At 35.9% G+C, this 17,970-nt stretch overlaps 2 protein-coding genes and 1 pseudogene across 3 annotated transcripts; all 3 read right to left on the reverse strand.

The window, feature by feature from the left end:
- Positions 1–2,248: 2,248 nt before the first annotated feature.
- On the reverse strand, positions 2,249–4,123 carry LOC145594792 (serine/threonine-protein kinase-like protein At3g51990). The gene has a single exon (XM_081651124.1). The coding sequence runs from the start codon at positions 3,906–3,908 to the stop codon at positions 2,469–2,471; it is 1,440 nt and encodes a 479-aa protein (XP_081507250.1). The 5' UTR covers positions 3,909–4,123; the 3' UTR covers positions 2,249–2,468.
- Positions 4,124–6,183: 2,060 nt separating this feature from the next.
- On the reverse strand, positions 6,184–14,641 carry LOC145594699 (pentatricopeptide repeat-containing protein At1g71210, mitochondrial pseudogene; annotated as a pseudogene). The gene is made up of 2 exons (XR_014102859.1): positions 11,701–14,641; positions 6,184–7,029 (listed from the first exon to the last, which is right to left on the reverse strand). The product of XR_014102859.1 is annotated as a pentatricopeptide repeat-containing protein At1g71210, mitochondrial pseudogene (transcript).
- Positions 14,642–15,751: 1,110 nt separating this feature from the next.
- On the reverse strand, positions 15,752–17,938 carry LOC145595685 (uncharacterized). Its single transcript, XM_081652101.1, has 3 exons — positions 17,505–17,938; positions 16,602–16,708; positions 15,752–16,174 (listed from the first exon to the last, which is right to left on the reverse strand). The coding sequence occupies exons 1-3, from the start codon at positions 17,933–17,935 to the stop codon at positions 15,978–15,980; spliced, it is 735 nt and encodes a 244-aa protein (XP_081508227.1). The 5' UTR covers positions 17,936–17,938; the 3' UTR covers positions 15,752–15,977.
- Between the last annotated feature and the right edge of the window lie 32 nt (positions 17,939–17,970).

Raw genomic sequence — 17,970 nt, forward strand, 5'->3', positions numbered from 1 at the left:
TAATTGTTTCATGCGCTGAGCCTCATCACAGTGACGGACGGGCGATTATCTTAATGATATATGCCAGTTCGAAACAACAAAGCATACCGGTTGTTAACTGTGAAGATAGATGATGAATACATTTCTAGGCTTTGAGTTCTACTTTTTTGCTTAATCTCATCAGTGATGAAGTTACACTATCCCTATCACTACCATGTTACACTATTTTAATTCACAATATAGGCGGGGATTTTGTTGATGTAAAATCAAGTTCTGCAAACAATCATACTTAAATTTCAAATATCCACATACAAATTTAATGGATGTTTTTTTGCAAGTATATGATATACAAGACTACTCACTACTTACAATAATCACATTGTAGTAGTTGGGAAATAAAAAGGATGAAGTTTAAATTAAAGAAGAATAGTAGTTGGCATTTAGCAAGAAAAAATGGCAAATCATTTGCATAAAAAATCAAATTCAAATATAAAAGACATCCTATATTCCTATCTAGTGACATCTAAAGCCTACCTAGACAAAAATTGACAATTCTTTATTGAAGAAATTTTATCCATTAATTAAAAATAATTGAGAGTTAGACAAATTAAATGGATTAAATAAATTAAGTAATCGTAATACATATTTTAAGAAGAGTCTAACAAAGAAGAAGCCAATCAAAGTCGAGACAAAAAGTAAACAACCCTCTGTAGACTGTAAGAGAAAGGTGAAATTGAGTGCCTTTTGACATTTTGTTGTTGATTTTTTTTACCCAAATCCAATTTTTTTATTCCATCAATCATGCAAATGTTGGCCCTTCTAATTGTACCATTTTCTTTTCATGATTGTGCTTAATACATCGAGAAAGAATATAAGGCTTAGCTTTTTTAATTGTACTTTGTAACAATATATTGCTTTATTTGGTTCCTTGTTCTTTTTTTTTTTTTTTTTTTTTTGGTGTGGGGTAAAACTCTCTTTTGACAAATTAACTTTCTTTGATTGATCAATCACTTGATGAATTGATTTTAAATTGAGTATTTATAGTAGACTTTGTGGCAAACTTATTTCATTTCAGAATAATTGCAACAGTTTAAAAGTTACTAAAAAAAAAAGTGAAAGAATACATTAATATGACTTCAACAACATTTTTAAATGATAATATGTTATTTCTATATATTATTAAAATGAACTATTGTCGAGTTAAACAATTAGTTGCGACTGATATGAAATGGTGGGAACAACAAGAAATTATAATTATTTTTTCTAAGGTAAAGAGAAGGACTCTGACCGTACTTCAACCCTTACAGTTTTTTTTATCCGGTATTTGTAGGTCAAACACTTTGAGAGCATAAAGGAAAGGATAAGGGCAACAAGAAATTATTACTAGTGTAAACTAATGTGACCATTTAATTAGGAAAGATCCATGAAAAGGGCACAAAAAAAACATTGACCCATAATATGAGTGCATCTTACTCAACATAACTTGAAAACTCAACACAAATCAAGAAGAAGAAGCACGTGACCAATAGGGGATAAATGAGCTGTAAAGCCTTGATTATAGGAGGTGGTACTTAATCTCTTCACATAATGCTTCTTGCTACAGACATAATTACTAATTTGAGTTATTTCACCTGTTTTCTTATGCTCTCCATAATTACAACTAAATCAAGAGTTTAGACTAAGGAATATATATGCATATTCTATCAAACATAATTAATTATGAAGCATCAAATTTCATATTGTTTATACTAGTAACAAATTTCATTCAGAAGCTAAAAATTAAACCATTAACAATTTTGTACCTACAGATCCAAAATTTTCTTGAAGATACTATCATCAAGAGTAGAGAAGGAAAGATCGTAGATTTTGAAATGGAGGGATTACTCGGGGGAGAGGTATATATCACATTGGTAAATTTCGTTAATTATGCAAACGAATAGCGTTGGCTTCTTGACCACAATGAAATTCATCTGTAGGACACTGTCACACTGATCTGTCTGTATTAAGCATGTTTTTCACCAATTAATCAAGTAATCAACTATACAAAAGAGCAAATCAATAAGATGTTTCAAAATTCATTATCTATGTATTAAAGAGAAAATGACAAACTGATTACAATGGTCGCACTCTACATCATTTAGCCAATGTTCAATCGAGCAAATCGTGCAATAGACTATACACCCAGCTCAACCATGGATACTTGGATTGGGACATTTTCCACATTGTATCCCAAAACTATATATTGAGGTTTAATCTATCAACATTTCAATGAACAGGCTGCCTCAGCAAGCAATAAAATAATGAACAAATTAACAACTGATGGAAACATACACAAAGAGCACAGATTAATCTACAAAAGCAACATTGAATACAAGAATACAAGCTTACACTCGAGTTTACTGATGAAAGACATCCGAGATAGATGTAGTTCAATCACTGAATCTCACTAACTTGGTGGAGAAAACATACCAATCCATCTCACTCACAATTCATGATCTTTTATTGTCCTTTATACTCCTCCGCAATTGAGAAAGACTTCCACCATCGTTATAACGAACAAGAGAAGAGTTCCGTCCCATGTCACTATATCTTTCACTTCCAAATCTTAAACTCGAACTATGTTTAGGTGTCTGCTGTTTTTTCTCATTCACATCCTCTCCTCCATATTCAGAATCCAAGTCAGGTTCAGCCAACAAATCCAACAAATTGTTCCTGATCCCCAAATCCGAGTAAACCCTCCTCGGATTCTTCAATGGCTTTGCAAATTTACCATCCACATCAACCAAATTCCCACACTCCAACCCCCTAAACCTTGAACTCAAGTTCCCATTTGTCAACCCAACAGGCTGCCCTACATTCTCCACCATCAAGCACGGATTAACCAACCCGTTCCACGAATGCAAAGGAACCAACTTGCTCAATCTATCAAGTGCCTCAACAACCTCCCTCATCGACGGCCTCCTCTCCCTATTAGTCCTAACACATTTCGCCGCAATCACAGCCAACTGCTTCCTAACCATCTGATCCTTTGGAGGAGGGATCTTAGGATCATAAATAGCTGAAAGCTTCCCTTTTCTTACCAAAGGGATAGCCCAATCCACTACTGAGGGTGGTGAATATCCAATATCAATAGCTTTTCTTCCACTTATAATCTCCAACAACAATATTCCAAAACTAAATACATCAGTTTTTGTACTCAAATTATCAGGAGTCACATAACATGGATCCAAATAACCAATTGTTCCGGCCGGGGGCGTGGACCGGAGTCGAAAATCATCTACATTACACCTCAATGCAAGCCCAAAATCCCCTAATCTAGCATTGTAATTTCTATCAAGCAACACATTTGCAGACTTTATATCTCTATGAATCACAGGTGGAAATTGTGAGTGTAGGGTTTCAACAGCTTTTGCAATTTGCAATGCTAATTTAATCCTACGACCCCAATTGGGTACCTTTGAATTCTTGTGCAAATGATCATATAAAGTACCATTACACATAAATTCAACAACAAGTAATCTAGAAGCTTCATTAACATTATTATTAATTGCAGTAAAACCCACTAAATTTACAAACCTGGGATTATGAATATTCGACAAAATGTTGATTTCATTATCAAATTCATCATTAAATGATGATGATGATGAAGATTGTTGGGGTCTTCTAGAAGGTTTCTTGACAGCTAAAAGACGACCAGAAGGAAGAAGAGCTTTATAAACAAGGCCATGGCTTCCTCTACCTAGAAGTTTCTGGTCTGAAAAATTATTTGTAGCTGCTACAAGATCACTGTACTTAAATTCTGTGATTTTGATGGGTTTTTCATGGGAATTTTTATCTGGGATTTCTTGTTTTTGTCTGTTAGAAGATGGGTTTTTCTGGGAATTCGAAACTTCAATGGATGATTCAGCTTTGCAAGAGAGATAACCCATCAAGAACCAATCTTTTTTGAGAAAGAAAGAAAATTGAAGAACTGGGTTTTATCAAATTCAAGAATTCATGAGGATTGTGGAATTTATTTAATTTTTTGGGATTTTTGTGAATAAAGATTGGATTTTTATTAATTTTTTCCCTGTTTTTTTCTCTCTGTTTTTGGGAGCAGAGAGAAAGGGGAATGACTTTAATTTTGCTCAGCTGTTGCCTTTAGGAGGGGAGGGTGGAATAAGGTGGGGTACATTTTTACCAAATTAAAATTCCAAGATATTTGCTGGTGGTAGGAGTAATTAAGTATATGTCCCATTTATTTTTAAAAAATTGATGGGGTTTATTATACAAATTTTCAGGTGTTTTCGGGTATACGACATTTAACAATGTATCATCATTAATACTTCCTAATTAATTGCTATTTTATTGTTCGTTTGCTTTGATTATAACTGAGTATACTGGGAAAAAATAAAAATAAAAAAAATTAATTTCATGGAATAAATTTTACTGAAATAGTTTCTGCAAGTCAAATTGGTGATGCTAGTGTTGAGGCTGTACTGTGGTCATGCAAGAAAATGGTTGTAGGCTTGTAGTAAAATATTGTGGTCATAAAGACACTGTGAATGTTAAATTTTGAATAGATAATTTGTTGACTCTTTTGTAGCAATAGTAACTTTAAAAAAAAAAAAGTAAAAGTATAATTTGAAATTGTTTTAGTAGTATGTGATCCAAAATTGGTTTGATAAAGGGTGCAAAATGTTTTGCATGGATATTTATTTTTATTTTACATTTCTAAGTACATAATTTTTGCACAATACACTTGACTTATAAATTGGGCAATTGCTTGAAAATTGAAATCAACATAGCTGACCAAGTATACCCGAAACTAAGTGTCTTGATATGGATTAGAAATGAAGACTCAACTTAAATTTAAGTGACCTAAAAATTAGTATCACTATAACGACTTCATTAGAAATTGAGTGACTCATTACCAAATTAAAATTCATTTAAAACTAACTTCATTCAAACGACTTGTTTCTCCACAATCACGAAGATTATCAAATCACCATTAATTCGCGTAGAGAGATTATTACAGCTAGTTACATATACCATCTAACTTTCATAGTCATAACCCAAATCAGGAAATTTCCATACATTGTTGGCCAAACACTAGTTTCATTACGCGCTAGACAAACAGTTTGGAAGGACTTGACAAAAAGATTGAAAGGACAAGAATGTTTACTTGAATTTGCAACTTTGAGTTTGGTCTTTATTCCTCAGTTGAACAACCAGCACTAAAGTCTTAGTCAGACCATGCATGAAAACAATCAACTCGTCTAAAGAATATGAGCAGTTTTCACACTTGAATCTTTCTACTAAATGAAGCAAAGTAGTCATCATCTTCCATTGAATTTCTTGCTTATAACAACCTTTCACATTTCACCATCCTGTTTTCAGAACTACGAAATACTAATTAGCAATCCGTTATTACAGAACTGTTATGCACTTGATCGTATTTTTTTTTTATCCGGAGTAGATATCACTACGATAATAATGTTGAATATTTGTTAATAATTAGGCTTATGCTGTACTAATGGCAACCGCCAGTTCCTATCAACCTTGGTTTGGCAATGTTGCAGGGTCCCCAGCTCTCTCTAACCTACTGACAGTGATATCAGAAATGAAAATGCTTCTGATTTGAGCTTGCTTAAGTGACCAAAGGAACTGATAATCATACCCTTAAGGAAAATGGTGGTCCAAATGTTTGGTTAGGAGTCACTTGCAAGCTTTACAGAAATATCCATGTCATTTGTACCAGAAATAGAGGATTATTTCCCAATTTATCAGAAGGGATTAGCTCTAAGCAAAGAACACCATGTTTCTCACATTCCAGATGGAATCTGCCCTTTCGTTCCGGAGATTTTATGTAAACAAATTACCATTGACATAAGTAAACTACAATAAAGACAGACAACCATAGAGCATATTAAAAAAATGTGATCACCTGAGATCATTCCAGAATCAGACACTTTGCATTTCATGCCCAAAAAGGCAGGTCCTGCTACCAGGAAGCTCATCTGTATGACAAGAGGATAGCTGAAATGCAGCCTTGAATACTTTCATATTACTCATATACAGCTGAAAAACATAGAAACCATGGGAAAAGCACCCACAAATTAAATTATATCTAAAATTTTGAAACACAACAATTCACATCCTCTTTTAAGGAAACAGGACTGCAATTACATCAGAAACCTGAGACGATAACAAACGAGAAGAGAATGCACACTACAACAACAACAAAAACAAAGCCTTAGTCCCAAAATGATTAGGGGTAGAGAATGCACACTCCAATGAGAAATTTGAGAGCATGTCACTCCATTTTATTTAAAGCCCATTTTCTTCTTCTAACAAAATGTCTAGCCTATTCAGTACTAATCATATGTTGTTTGCATCTGTGTAACTAGATGAATTATCCATCTAAAAGATGATAGAAATCCTTAAAAATAGGACTTTAACTGTTGCCTAGATATTTCTGAAGCTAATATAAATACAACATAAATTAGCTATTCACAAGTTTGTAATAGCAATCTTGTCAATAGAGCAAAAAAAGTTCTGATACAATTACCAGAAGCAGTATCCTGAAAAAGTTTACCATCTGTATTAGCTTGTTACTGAACGACAGGTTGAACACTTGGAAGAAGCACTTGTATATCCAGTGTCAAAATTCAAACAGCTATTTCAAAGAAATGGAGAATGATCTGACACCATGGTTTGACAGCTTAAGGTAATGATCTGACAGCCATGCTCAACTACCAGGCCCCGACACCAGTATGATTCCAATACGCCACAATTAGTAGAAGAGTGTAACAAGTTAAAATTCTTTTGGGTTGCTGATCAAGAACTCCAAAAACATTTTAGTTCTTAGACAAGCATGGGCAAGCAAGGTCTCGCAATTGCTACAAAACTTGTATAACTAACTATGTACCACTGAAGTAAAGGAAAACATGAATTTCACCTTCCTGCCTTGTAATAACAGTTTTTTTTTCTAACAAAGAGACCTATTTGGATCCAATAGTCATCCAAAGAGCTTCCTCCAGCAAGTAAAATACGAGTTTTTTCATTTGCCTGTATATAAAAGTTTAGATTCATGAAATCAGCAAAAGAATACTAATCAGTACAGCAGCAAAGTAATACATTACTGTATATTCTAAAAGAAAGAAAGGAATAGTTGAGAAGATATATCCAAAAGGTTACACAATGCAAGCGTCCAAAAACTTGAAGATATGTAGATTCAACTAAACTTCCTACAGTTCCTAGGTAACGCCTTCAGAATATGACTTCCTAAAATCAAATTTCAGTTTCCTTATAAAAAAAAGACTAAAATTAGCCCCTTACCAGTAAGCTGGAAATTTGTTTTGGTCAGGCTTAAATTCAATGTCATTTTCTATTAGTATAAAGAAAGAAGAAAACTAGGAAGTAAAGACAATTGCTAGAATCAAGATAAAAAGTACTGTGCTTGAATATATACCACTCAAAAGAAAAATGTCACTTCAGAGACAGTTATTTGTGCAAAAAAAGACTGTTCCAATTATGAAGACCCGGTGAATAATATCCTCGGCAATTAGGCTAGAGCTGCGAACCAAACTACACAGGCCAAAAGCGTGGGCTCTAGCGCCAGTTTAGGACCCTTCGCTAGGGATTAACCTGATTAGCATAGCATCCAAACGTGGCTTTTTCGGACCTATTTTTGAAGCAATACTTTTGAGGCTCAATCTCCACAAAGTACCCCTCAGGTTGCATTTCCGGTCTTTTATCGCTTCCATTTAGACAGCTTAAACTCACCGGGCTTACGCCCCAGGATCCCTTACTTGAGCTGAGCTTTAGGAGAATACTTTAAAGCTAAAGCTCCATCTCTCTATAATGGGCGTTACTTCACTTCCTTTCAAATGGGCGTATACACGGCGTTAAAGCTCTCTTCTTCTTCCCTCAGATGTCCAAACGAATCTATATTTAAGTGAGATTTTGAGACGAGCTTTCCTTAGCCGCAGCATACATGCTGGGGGGTTTCATATCCACAACCTCAAAGTGGGGGAATAAATAATACGAGTAGTTCATATACTCTTTGGAAAACAGAAGAGGAAAGGCAAAAAATCAGACTAAATTTAGAAATCCAAATAAACAAGCTCTTAATATATTACAGTCCAAATAATGAGGGTGGTGAGATGCACTTGAGGATGCCACCATGCATAATCTCCAATATCCAAGTCAATAAAGTGATCCTCCCCCTCGTCCTAACATGAGTAACATCAAGCCATTCAGACAAAACTTCAGCTGGCTATTATCCCCAGCAGAGCCACCTCAAAAGAAATCTGAAAATTAACTTAAACGAATGCTATAGCACACAAGAGAAAGTCAAGAGTTGAAAAGAGGCAGGTCAAAGTGTCAAACTCAGGACCTGAAGCATTCTCATTACATCCATTTCAGTTCCAATTCTTTTAGACAGCATCCGTCTACCATCCAAAGAGACTATTGTACAGTGTTTAGGACACCTACAAAGAATTTATGACATCAAACCAAAAGGACAAGTCGGTGAAAATTCAAAGGAATACTATCTGTAAAGTAACAACTCAAGAAACAGAGAAACTTGTGAGCCGGAATATAGTAGTAACTAAACAGGCTACTTAAGCTTACTTCTCAAGATTTTGGTTGTGAAAGAGAAGATCAGGAGCTGAATCAGTTTGTTGGGATTCAGTATATAGGTTAGACAGCATCTCCAGACACCCCCTCCCCCTTCTCCCACCCTAACTTTGGAGAAGAGCCTCAAGTACACCTTACCAGGCTTTTCTACAGTCAAAAAACTTATTTATAAGAGTATTTAGCATTGATGCATATTTTTGAAATGTAACCAATTTGAATTTGCACTAAGATGGCCATGCCTTTTTATCCCCCTTTGTTTATGCTCATCATAAGCCTTTAATTTCCTCTTTCAATCACTACAAGCATCTTGAAGTGCTGTTAAACATTGATACATTTTATGAAACAACCAATAGACAAAGAACGAAAGAAGTCTCCCTATGAAAGCCCTATTATTGAATTTAAACATGCATTAATATAAGGTACTTCCTGAGTAAGAACATGACACAGGTTCCACGAAAACAAACACAAGGAAGAAACTTTCAAAACTTAACATCTATTTCATATGCTCAATGTATAAAAAAGCTGAAGGCGCGCTGAAGCGAGAAAGGTCATGCAGCGCCTACAAGCAGTAAAAAAAAAATTGGTAGAAATTTCTCCAAGTACGCCTCACTTGCACCTCGGGTACACCTTGCGCGCTTTTGGTGTGCCTCATGCGCCTAGCCTGCGCCTTACCAAAAACGCCTCACCAAAGCAGGTTAAGCGCTTACCCATTTCGCCTTGCGCCTCAGCGCGCCTAGGCATTCTTTTCAAACACGGCATATGCTCATCATACGCTTCTACATATTCTGTTGGATAACTAAATTACGTTCTCCTTAAATATTTCAGGGGTATGTCGTTTGCAATGGTCCTAGATGAAGTAACTAGACCAATTCAAAACGAGGTTCCATGGTGTACGTTGTTTGTGAATGATATCGTTTTGGTGGATGAAACTAAGGATAGGGTTGATGCGAAGTTGGAGCAATGGAGGCAAAGGTTGGAATCTAGAGGGTTTAAGCTAAGTCGGAGTAAGACTGAATATTTGGTATGTCGCTTTGGTACTGAGAGGGGGACAAGCAATGAAGTGGTGAGTTTGGATGGAAATGATTTGAGTATTTGACCATGAGTGAATGTTTCCAGGTATCTTAGTTCGATCATCCAAAAGAATGGTGACATTGATCAAGACGTGGCCCACATGATTAAGTCGGGTGGCTAAAATGGAGAGCGGCCATGGGAGGGTAATGTGACCGAAGCATTCCCTTACAGCTGAAGGGAAAATTCTACAGAATTGCCATAAGACCAGTGTTGCTCTATGGTACAAAATGTTGGCTTCTAAGAAGTAGCACATTAAAAAGATGGAGGTTACGGAAATGTGCATGTTAAGGTGGATGTGTAGAGGGATAGAAGAAGGAGGATAGGATTAAAAAAAAGGAGTGATTTAACAAGTCTTTTGTTTGTTCAAAGGGATGGGGATTAGGAGGGGGGATAGGAAGGGGATAAAAAAGGGAGTTATCCCTCCAAATTAATAACTAGGGGGTGGTATAAGGGATGGGGATTAAATTTAATGGATAAAAGACATTTCTACCCTTAATGAAAAATAAAAGAAGAAGAGAGTGAAGAAAGGATAGTAAGGGTAATTTTGTATTTGTATTAGTTATTCCAATCCAATCCCAACCCATACCAAACAATGGAATACACTATTTTTATCCTTATCCTACTATTAATTACACCTGTTTATCCCACTTAATCCCATCCCTCCTACCAAACGCCCCGTAAGGGAAAATCTTCTGTGTTGGCTTGGGCATGTAAGACGGAGACCCGAGGGTGCACCGGTTCGAAGAGTGGAAGAGTGGGACCATAGAGGGGTTAAACGAGGGAAGGAGAGACCGAAAATGACTTGGTTGGAAGGAGTTCAGAAGGATATGAAATATATGGATTTGCATGAGGATGAAGCATTGGATCATAAGGGATGGAGGAAGAAGATTTATGTCGATGACTACACGGAATAATCAAATTTGGTTCATGTTAAGCGACCCATTGTTATGGGATTAAGGCTTTGATTGATTGATTGATTAAACATTTCAGGGGTACATGAGCTTTGTTCAATAACAATTTTGAGGCACAATCACTGGGACAACTCATTACTCAAATAAGGATCTTAAAACACAAGTCAGATCATGGACCATAACCTGTATTATTTTATTACCTAAACAAGGCAGCAGGATCCCAGCATAACAAAGAATCCCTTCCCCATGCTATCAATACAGAATAGCTCAACTGTACCCTACTAGGACTTTGATTCTCAGCATACTCAATATCAAGGTCAAAGTCATGCATTAAATCTTAGATTTAAATGAGCTACGGCTCTCACCTTAGACAAGATTTATTTGTACATTGTCTCCACTCTTATCTTGTGCATTATCAGACCTACGTAGGCTACCATCTAAACCAATTTAGAAGTATCGATTACCCAAAGGTTCCTAAACCAGTCTATATATAATCTGCTTTTAACCAGCAGCTAGCCAGCTACTGACCGTTTACTAAAAGAGCATTCTTTGCTGAGTTGGTGTCAAAAACCAAAAGATGTAACTACTATCATAAGTAGGAGAATGTAGTAAATTGACTTAAAAAGGTTGATGACTTGATGGTATTTTTTTAAGGTGTAATGATGAGATAATAATCATAGATTACATAATAGCACAATCGCTCTGGAAAATGGGTGTATCAAATGAAATTTGTATTGTTAAGCATTAATTATTCTTTGAAGTGGATAGACAATTTTTGTGGTTGATGTAACATAACTACAGCACCAGCTGGAGAATTGTTGTGGTTACATCTAGTTCTTTCTGAGAGATACTATCAAGTTCAATTGCAATATCTATTTCTAATTGGATATTTGATTAGCATTTGTAATATACTGTGCATTTAAAACTATGAACAGAGAGCTCAATTCGAAAAAAGCTGCATATGGTCCCCCATTATCTTTGAGTGGCCCCTGCTTAAAAGGATCTAGTGCAAATATGGAGTAACAAACAAAACATAAAATGGCACAGATAGTAAGAGGCACAAGAGTCTATAAAAAAAAAAAAAAAAAAAAAAAAAAAAAAAAAAAAACATAGTTACCTGTGCTTTATTGGTTTCTAACCACGTAATTTTCTTCAAATGAACAGGTGAGTACATTCAGTTGGAACATATCCTTGCCGTAACATTTGGTCTGCCCACAGTTCAGCTTCAGCAATCCTACCATGTTTGTAGAGGCCATGTACAATTATGTCATAAGTCCATCTATTTGGTTGATACCCTTTGAAACACAACCGCTTAAACAATTGGCAGGCTTCATCTATCTTATTGATGCTTAATTTTCTCAACATCATGTTATAAGAGAAAAGATCAAGAGGAAAGCATTTCTGAATAACTTCTTCCAAGTCCTCAGCCTTAGAATCCAATGAAACATGACTGGAAAACACATCAATTAATTGGCCAAGCATTGCACTACAAGGTGTCTCATGAGACACATCCCTTGAACGAAGCCAAGCATTGTATAAATCTCCAGAACGCATAGCATGCAACAAAAGTATATTGCCAAGGAATGATGAAACCTTACGTCCGGCTTTCTCAAGGTCATTAATTAATTCAATCGCGTCATCATATCTCTTTTCAGAGCAACACAACTTTACAAGCTCCTCATAACTTTGCAGGCTAGGGATCAGGCCATTGTTCCTCGCTTGCTTCAATAAGGCTGTTGCAAAGTCGGTTCTCCCAGATTTGCATAGGCCAACCACCATGGTATTGTACATCTTCCTTCCCGCCCATCTTTTTCTGCAGAGGTCATCAAAGAAGCTTAGTGAATCAGCTATCCTTCCGCTTTTCAGGTAACACTTTAGCATAAAAAGATCTGAGTTCAAATTAGGTACAATGCCAATTTTCTCCATCATTTCATAAACAGCTCTACCAAGCTCAGGCTTTCTGGCATGCCCTGCCCCATAGATAAAGTAACTGAAAATACGCTGGTCACATCCAAAGCGAGACAGCTGCTTTTCCAACAAATTCAGATAGTGCTTCTCAGGATTATCCATTTCACAAACACAACGAATAGCAGCTTTAAACAATTTGTGTGATGGGGCATAACCTTTATCTTGCATTTCAATGATAAGTCTAGAAGCAAGGTCTCCCCTGCTGGCCTTATTGAAACCACATATCAAGTATGAATATGTACTTTCACTGGGTGTTTTATTTAATCTGTTTAGCTCTCCATGGATCAAGTAACCATCTTCAACCCTTTTAGCTATACAAAGGGCTCTAATAAATTTCTCATATGCAGCGTTAGATGGAATAAATTTACGTTCCAAGGCGAACATAATTAGGTCCTTCATTTTATCAAGCTTACCCTCCCTACATAATGCATCTGCAAGTACAGAGAAGGTCCTCTTGCCGGGAAAGTAATCCTGTTTCATTGAGTTCTTCAGCAGTTGATATGCTTCATCAGTACTTCCATCACCACACAGAGTGTTTATAACATAATTATACACCAGACTATGTGGAGTAAGCCCAAATTCAGCCCTCATCTCATACAAATCGAGTACAACATCCATCATTCCAGCCTTGCAAAAAAAGCACAAAACAGCATTCATGGTCACCTTATCAGGCACAATTTGGCACTCCTTCATATCCAACAACAAATCACAAACCTCTTTAAGACGATTTTCCTTAAGAAGCCTACATATCAAAATATTGTACCTGAACACTTCAGGAATGTACCCTTCCTCACACTTTTTGGTGCGGAAAAATTCCACAGCAGAGTCTAATTTCCCAGCTTGCACAAGATTCTTAATCCAAACACCATATGCCTCTTGCAAAGGAAAAGTTCCCATCTCCCCAAACTCCTGGATCAACATACCAGCATGCGAAAACATCTTCTCCTTACAAAGTGCATTCACAAGAACACCAAAAATACGCCCTGGATTCACCTTATCATCATTCAACAACTCGCGAAAATACTTCTCCGCCTCTTCTATTTGACCCTGCTTACACAAGCTCTTCATCACAATACCATGAGTAACCACATTCTGATGCCCCCTCATCCTAATTTGCTCCAACACGACTTTCATTACATCGAAACACCCTTCCTCCACCAACGCATTCAACAAAATATGGTAAGCAACCCCATCCAAATCAAGCCCGTGAAAGCGCATTTTACCAAACACTTGGAGTGCAACATCAATTTTACCAGCTAAAGCATACCCCATCACTAGCATATCATTAAACCTAACTCTATGCATAGTTCTCTGCTTAGTAAAACTATCTAACAAATCTACCATCATAGAAGTAAGCTTAGCACGACCCAAAATCTTAAAAAGTTTAATACAAGTAGCTTGAGTATGATTAAAATAAGGTTGTCTACCAGCCCAATCAAAGAATTTCAAACAACTTAAAACATCATCTTTCTTATAATCAAGTACCTGTAAAACGAACGATTCTGTCAATGAAATACCCATATCTTCAATGCCCAAATTCATATTTCTGGAAGAAATAAGATCTTCATCACTTCTATCCAAAATCGAAAAAATCCTGTCAAAAACTGGGTTTTTTGAGGTTCTGAACCAATCCCGAAAAGTAGAAGCAATTTCTTTAGATTCTGCAGATGGGTCTGCAAATTGGTATCGAGTTATAGATGGGTTTGAAAGAGGGTGCGCAGAAGATGAAGAATTGAAGGAATTTGTGAGGAAAAGAGGTGAGAGAAAAGGCCTGGTTCTGCAAATGTATCTGAGTTTTGGCGACAGCATAATTTAATAATATTGACAAAATTGGTGTCTTTTCTTCTTCTTCTGGGGTTTAAGATTGAGATACAATAATGGTGTTTTTCAATTGGGTTTTGGGATTAAGAATTGATTGAAATTCCCATTGAAATTAGGAATGTTGGATTGAAGAGAGAGAAAAAGCTCTGTTTTTTCTGCTTCTAGTGAGTTGCTAGAAGCAGGCGGTTCATAGGAGAAGAACAAGGAAGAAAAACGAAGGGAGGAGGGAAAGTGGTAAGGAAGACAGAATTCGTAGATGACTAGATGTGTTCGTGTTCGTATTTGTGTTTATGGATTCAGTTTGAATTCCAATTGTTATATGGGTCTGGTTTTGGTATTTGGATCTTGGACATGTTTTACTGTTAAAAGAGGTGTGCCTAGGGCTGTAAAAAACTAAAAACACGTGAATCCGATACGAGCCAAAATCGACCAACACTAAAATCAATTCAGATTTTAACTTGAATGGATAAAATAATTTAACATGATTTAAGTTTGAAATAGACACGACCCGACTTAATCCGAATACCCTAATTGACATCTCGGCGTACCGATAACAAGTGTAATGACCGAATTGGAGCTATAATAGTCCATTTGATCGGTATGGGGTACACTGATTATGTATAAACCATCATCTGATACGACCCAAATCAAGTTAACTCAACTGTAGATCTAAGTTGACAACTCTATATTGTTGAGCAATGAGCATGACCTATTGACCTAATAACATGTTTTACCCCAATTGTTTTGTCTTAATATATACATATATAGACGTAGTATTCGCCCCTCTTTTGCACCCCTAAAATCACTCGTCTACTACGTAAATTACATAATCAAAGAATGAATAAGATGCTTGGTTATGCATAAGAACTTGCCTCGATTTCAAACAAAAAATTAATCAATAAAGGCTCACATTTGAGAAAAATTTGATAACGCATTCAATTTTGTACTCTACATACGAACAAACCCATGATTAAAGTCATCAATTCATCATACAATTTATTGCAATTTTGACACCGTAATTTACAAACGTTAAGAGTACTATAAAATTTACATATCACGGTTTCAATCTTTCTTTATAAACCTAGTATATATATTTATCAAAAACTTTTGACTAAAACATTCTCCATATTCTTAAGCTTTGTGAACAAGCTCACATGCATTTGGTTAGTAGTTAAATATGAAGTACAACAACAAAAATATGGTTAGTGGATCACGAACACAAATGTTCAACGTTTGACCAAACGTGCACAAATATCCACCCTCTGTTAGATGTGAATGCAAAGTACACACGTATGAAACTTATATACTCCAGATCTTTGCTCATCAACTACAACTAGTAACGTTGTCCAAACACTTTAATTAAGACATTGGATTACAAATTTACAAGCTTATCAAATTCTTGTAAGTGTACAACATTAATAGTTTTCCGCTATTACGGAGTAATATCTGATGAATCTCAAGCCACTTCATCTCCTGATTGGCCAACAAAAAATGGCAGAGAGATGGAGAAGAGTATAAATATACTAGTATAACTACGAAGTAATGAAGAAGAATGAAAAGGGCACCTATACAAAATGATTTACAAGTAATAAATATGAAAACAACTTATAAAGAAGGATTTAATTGCCAGTCGACTTCTAGATGATCGCAGTCAAATGACTGCTTTAATTTTTCCATAGCTGCATGTCTGTGTTGCAACAACAAAAGCCGCCCCTTATCCTCTAGCCCCTCTGTATCTGCAGATTTCTGCTTACGGGGCAATTTCCTAGAAATAATTTTCCATTTTGATTCAAACTCGCAAGCTACAATGAGATTAACAGCAGCTCAGAACCAGCATGACCAAAACCAGAAGCATTTCAGAGACATTACAGCAGCAAAAACAATGTTTTTGCCAACTAAGGTTATGAAGTTTCAAGCTTTCAGATTAAGTAAATAGACACAAAAACGACTGGTGGAAGCACCAACTGCTCTTTTAATTACTCAGAATGCCATCAGATAGTGTATCTGATATCTGCAATATTTAAAAACCTCTAGAAATCTACTCACTTATCCGAAAAGGCAATGATTTTCACAATAGTAATGGTTTGTAGCACCAACAAAAATCTTCATCACAAAATAAATGAACTACCCATTTAGCAAGTACGGCCTATGAAAGAAAACATAATATGGTATGTAAAGTTTCTAACAGGAGCAGATGGAATGAATCAGTGCATGCATGTAAGTAGATACCTTCACTCTGACTTTTGAAACCTTGCACAAGGCAAGCACAAATCCAAGGTCTTCCAGCCCGAGATGCTTTAGCCCCTCCTTTAAGCTCACCATTGTGTTGTTTCAAACTACATAGAAACACAAGCTCTAAGAAGATTTCTTGAACACCCAAAAAGAATACTACAACTCATGGTCAGACATACTCTTCGCCTAAGAAATAAGAATCAATGAGCTCGCTTATTCTAAAGCCTATGACAAAAATAGAACACTTTCATGAGTTCAAATTTTCTATGATAGAAACCATCTATGACATTGCAATGTTACCAATCAAGTTTTTAATAGAAACGCAAATGAAATTCTTATTTGACTTAGAAAACACAATACAGAAACTACCAATTCGAGTCAGCTCGTAATTCTGTGCTCCCATTTCCGTGCACACACACTGACCTTTATAGCTGATATCATATACAAGTCATTTCAAACAAATGAAATCATGGTATAGTAGCACAATCACAACAATTAAAACAAATTACAAGCCAAACTTCTGTAAGTTTCAAATTCAGCATCACATTGAGCAAAATTCTCGTCTTTTAATAGATCAAAGTGCAAATTACACAAATTACTAACACACTACAACAAATATTCACTGTTACTCGGACTCTTCATTTTACCTCAATTACCCGTGTCGGACCCTCAACACCCGGACAATGGTATGATTTGGACACTTCATTTTGATCTGTGTTCGGACATGGGTACCGAGTCCGAGTAACACATTTATTCCTCAACAAAATTACAGCCACATCAAAAAAGCACTAACATTTCATTAGATTATTAAAATAATCAATATGAAACTCATACATATTTGCAAAATACAAGATTTATACAAAATTTCAAGACAATTATAAAGAGAGAAAGTAGGTATACCGGCGAGAAAAATCCGTAGAAACACCAACGTAAGTCTTGAAAGGAGGATTTGTAGAAGCGATGAGATAACCACACCAAGAGGGATTCTTAATTGATGATTCAATGGCGGTTTCCGACACATTTTCAAGCTCAATTTTGGAATTAGGGTTAGGGTTTGGAGTAGAATGTGGCTTTATAGATCGAAATGTACGGGACAATTTGAATTGTCTGGTCATAATTTTGCCCTCTTCTAATTTATCGTCAAAATTGGTTGAATTTGCAGAAATTGATTTGATAATTGTTGTTGAAAGAGGATGATTGAGTTTGGATGTGGAGGAGAGAGAGTGAGTAGGTTTGAAAGATGAACTCCATGAAAATGGAGATGGAGAAAATGCTGCCAGGAGCTCCAGCAATGGCCGAGAGAGGAATATGGATTTTGATTTTGGTAACATTTGAAAATTACTTCATACATCCGTTTTATATTATG

This window comes from Chenopodium album, chromosome 19 (assembly GCF_948465745.1).
Source record: "Chenopodium album chromosome 19, dcCheAlbu1.1, whole genome shotgun sequence".
NCBI lineage: Eukaryota > Viridiplantae > Streptophyta > Magnoliopsida > Caryophyllales > Amaranthaceae > Chenopodium > Chenopodium album.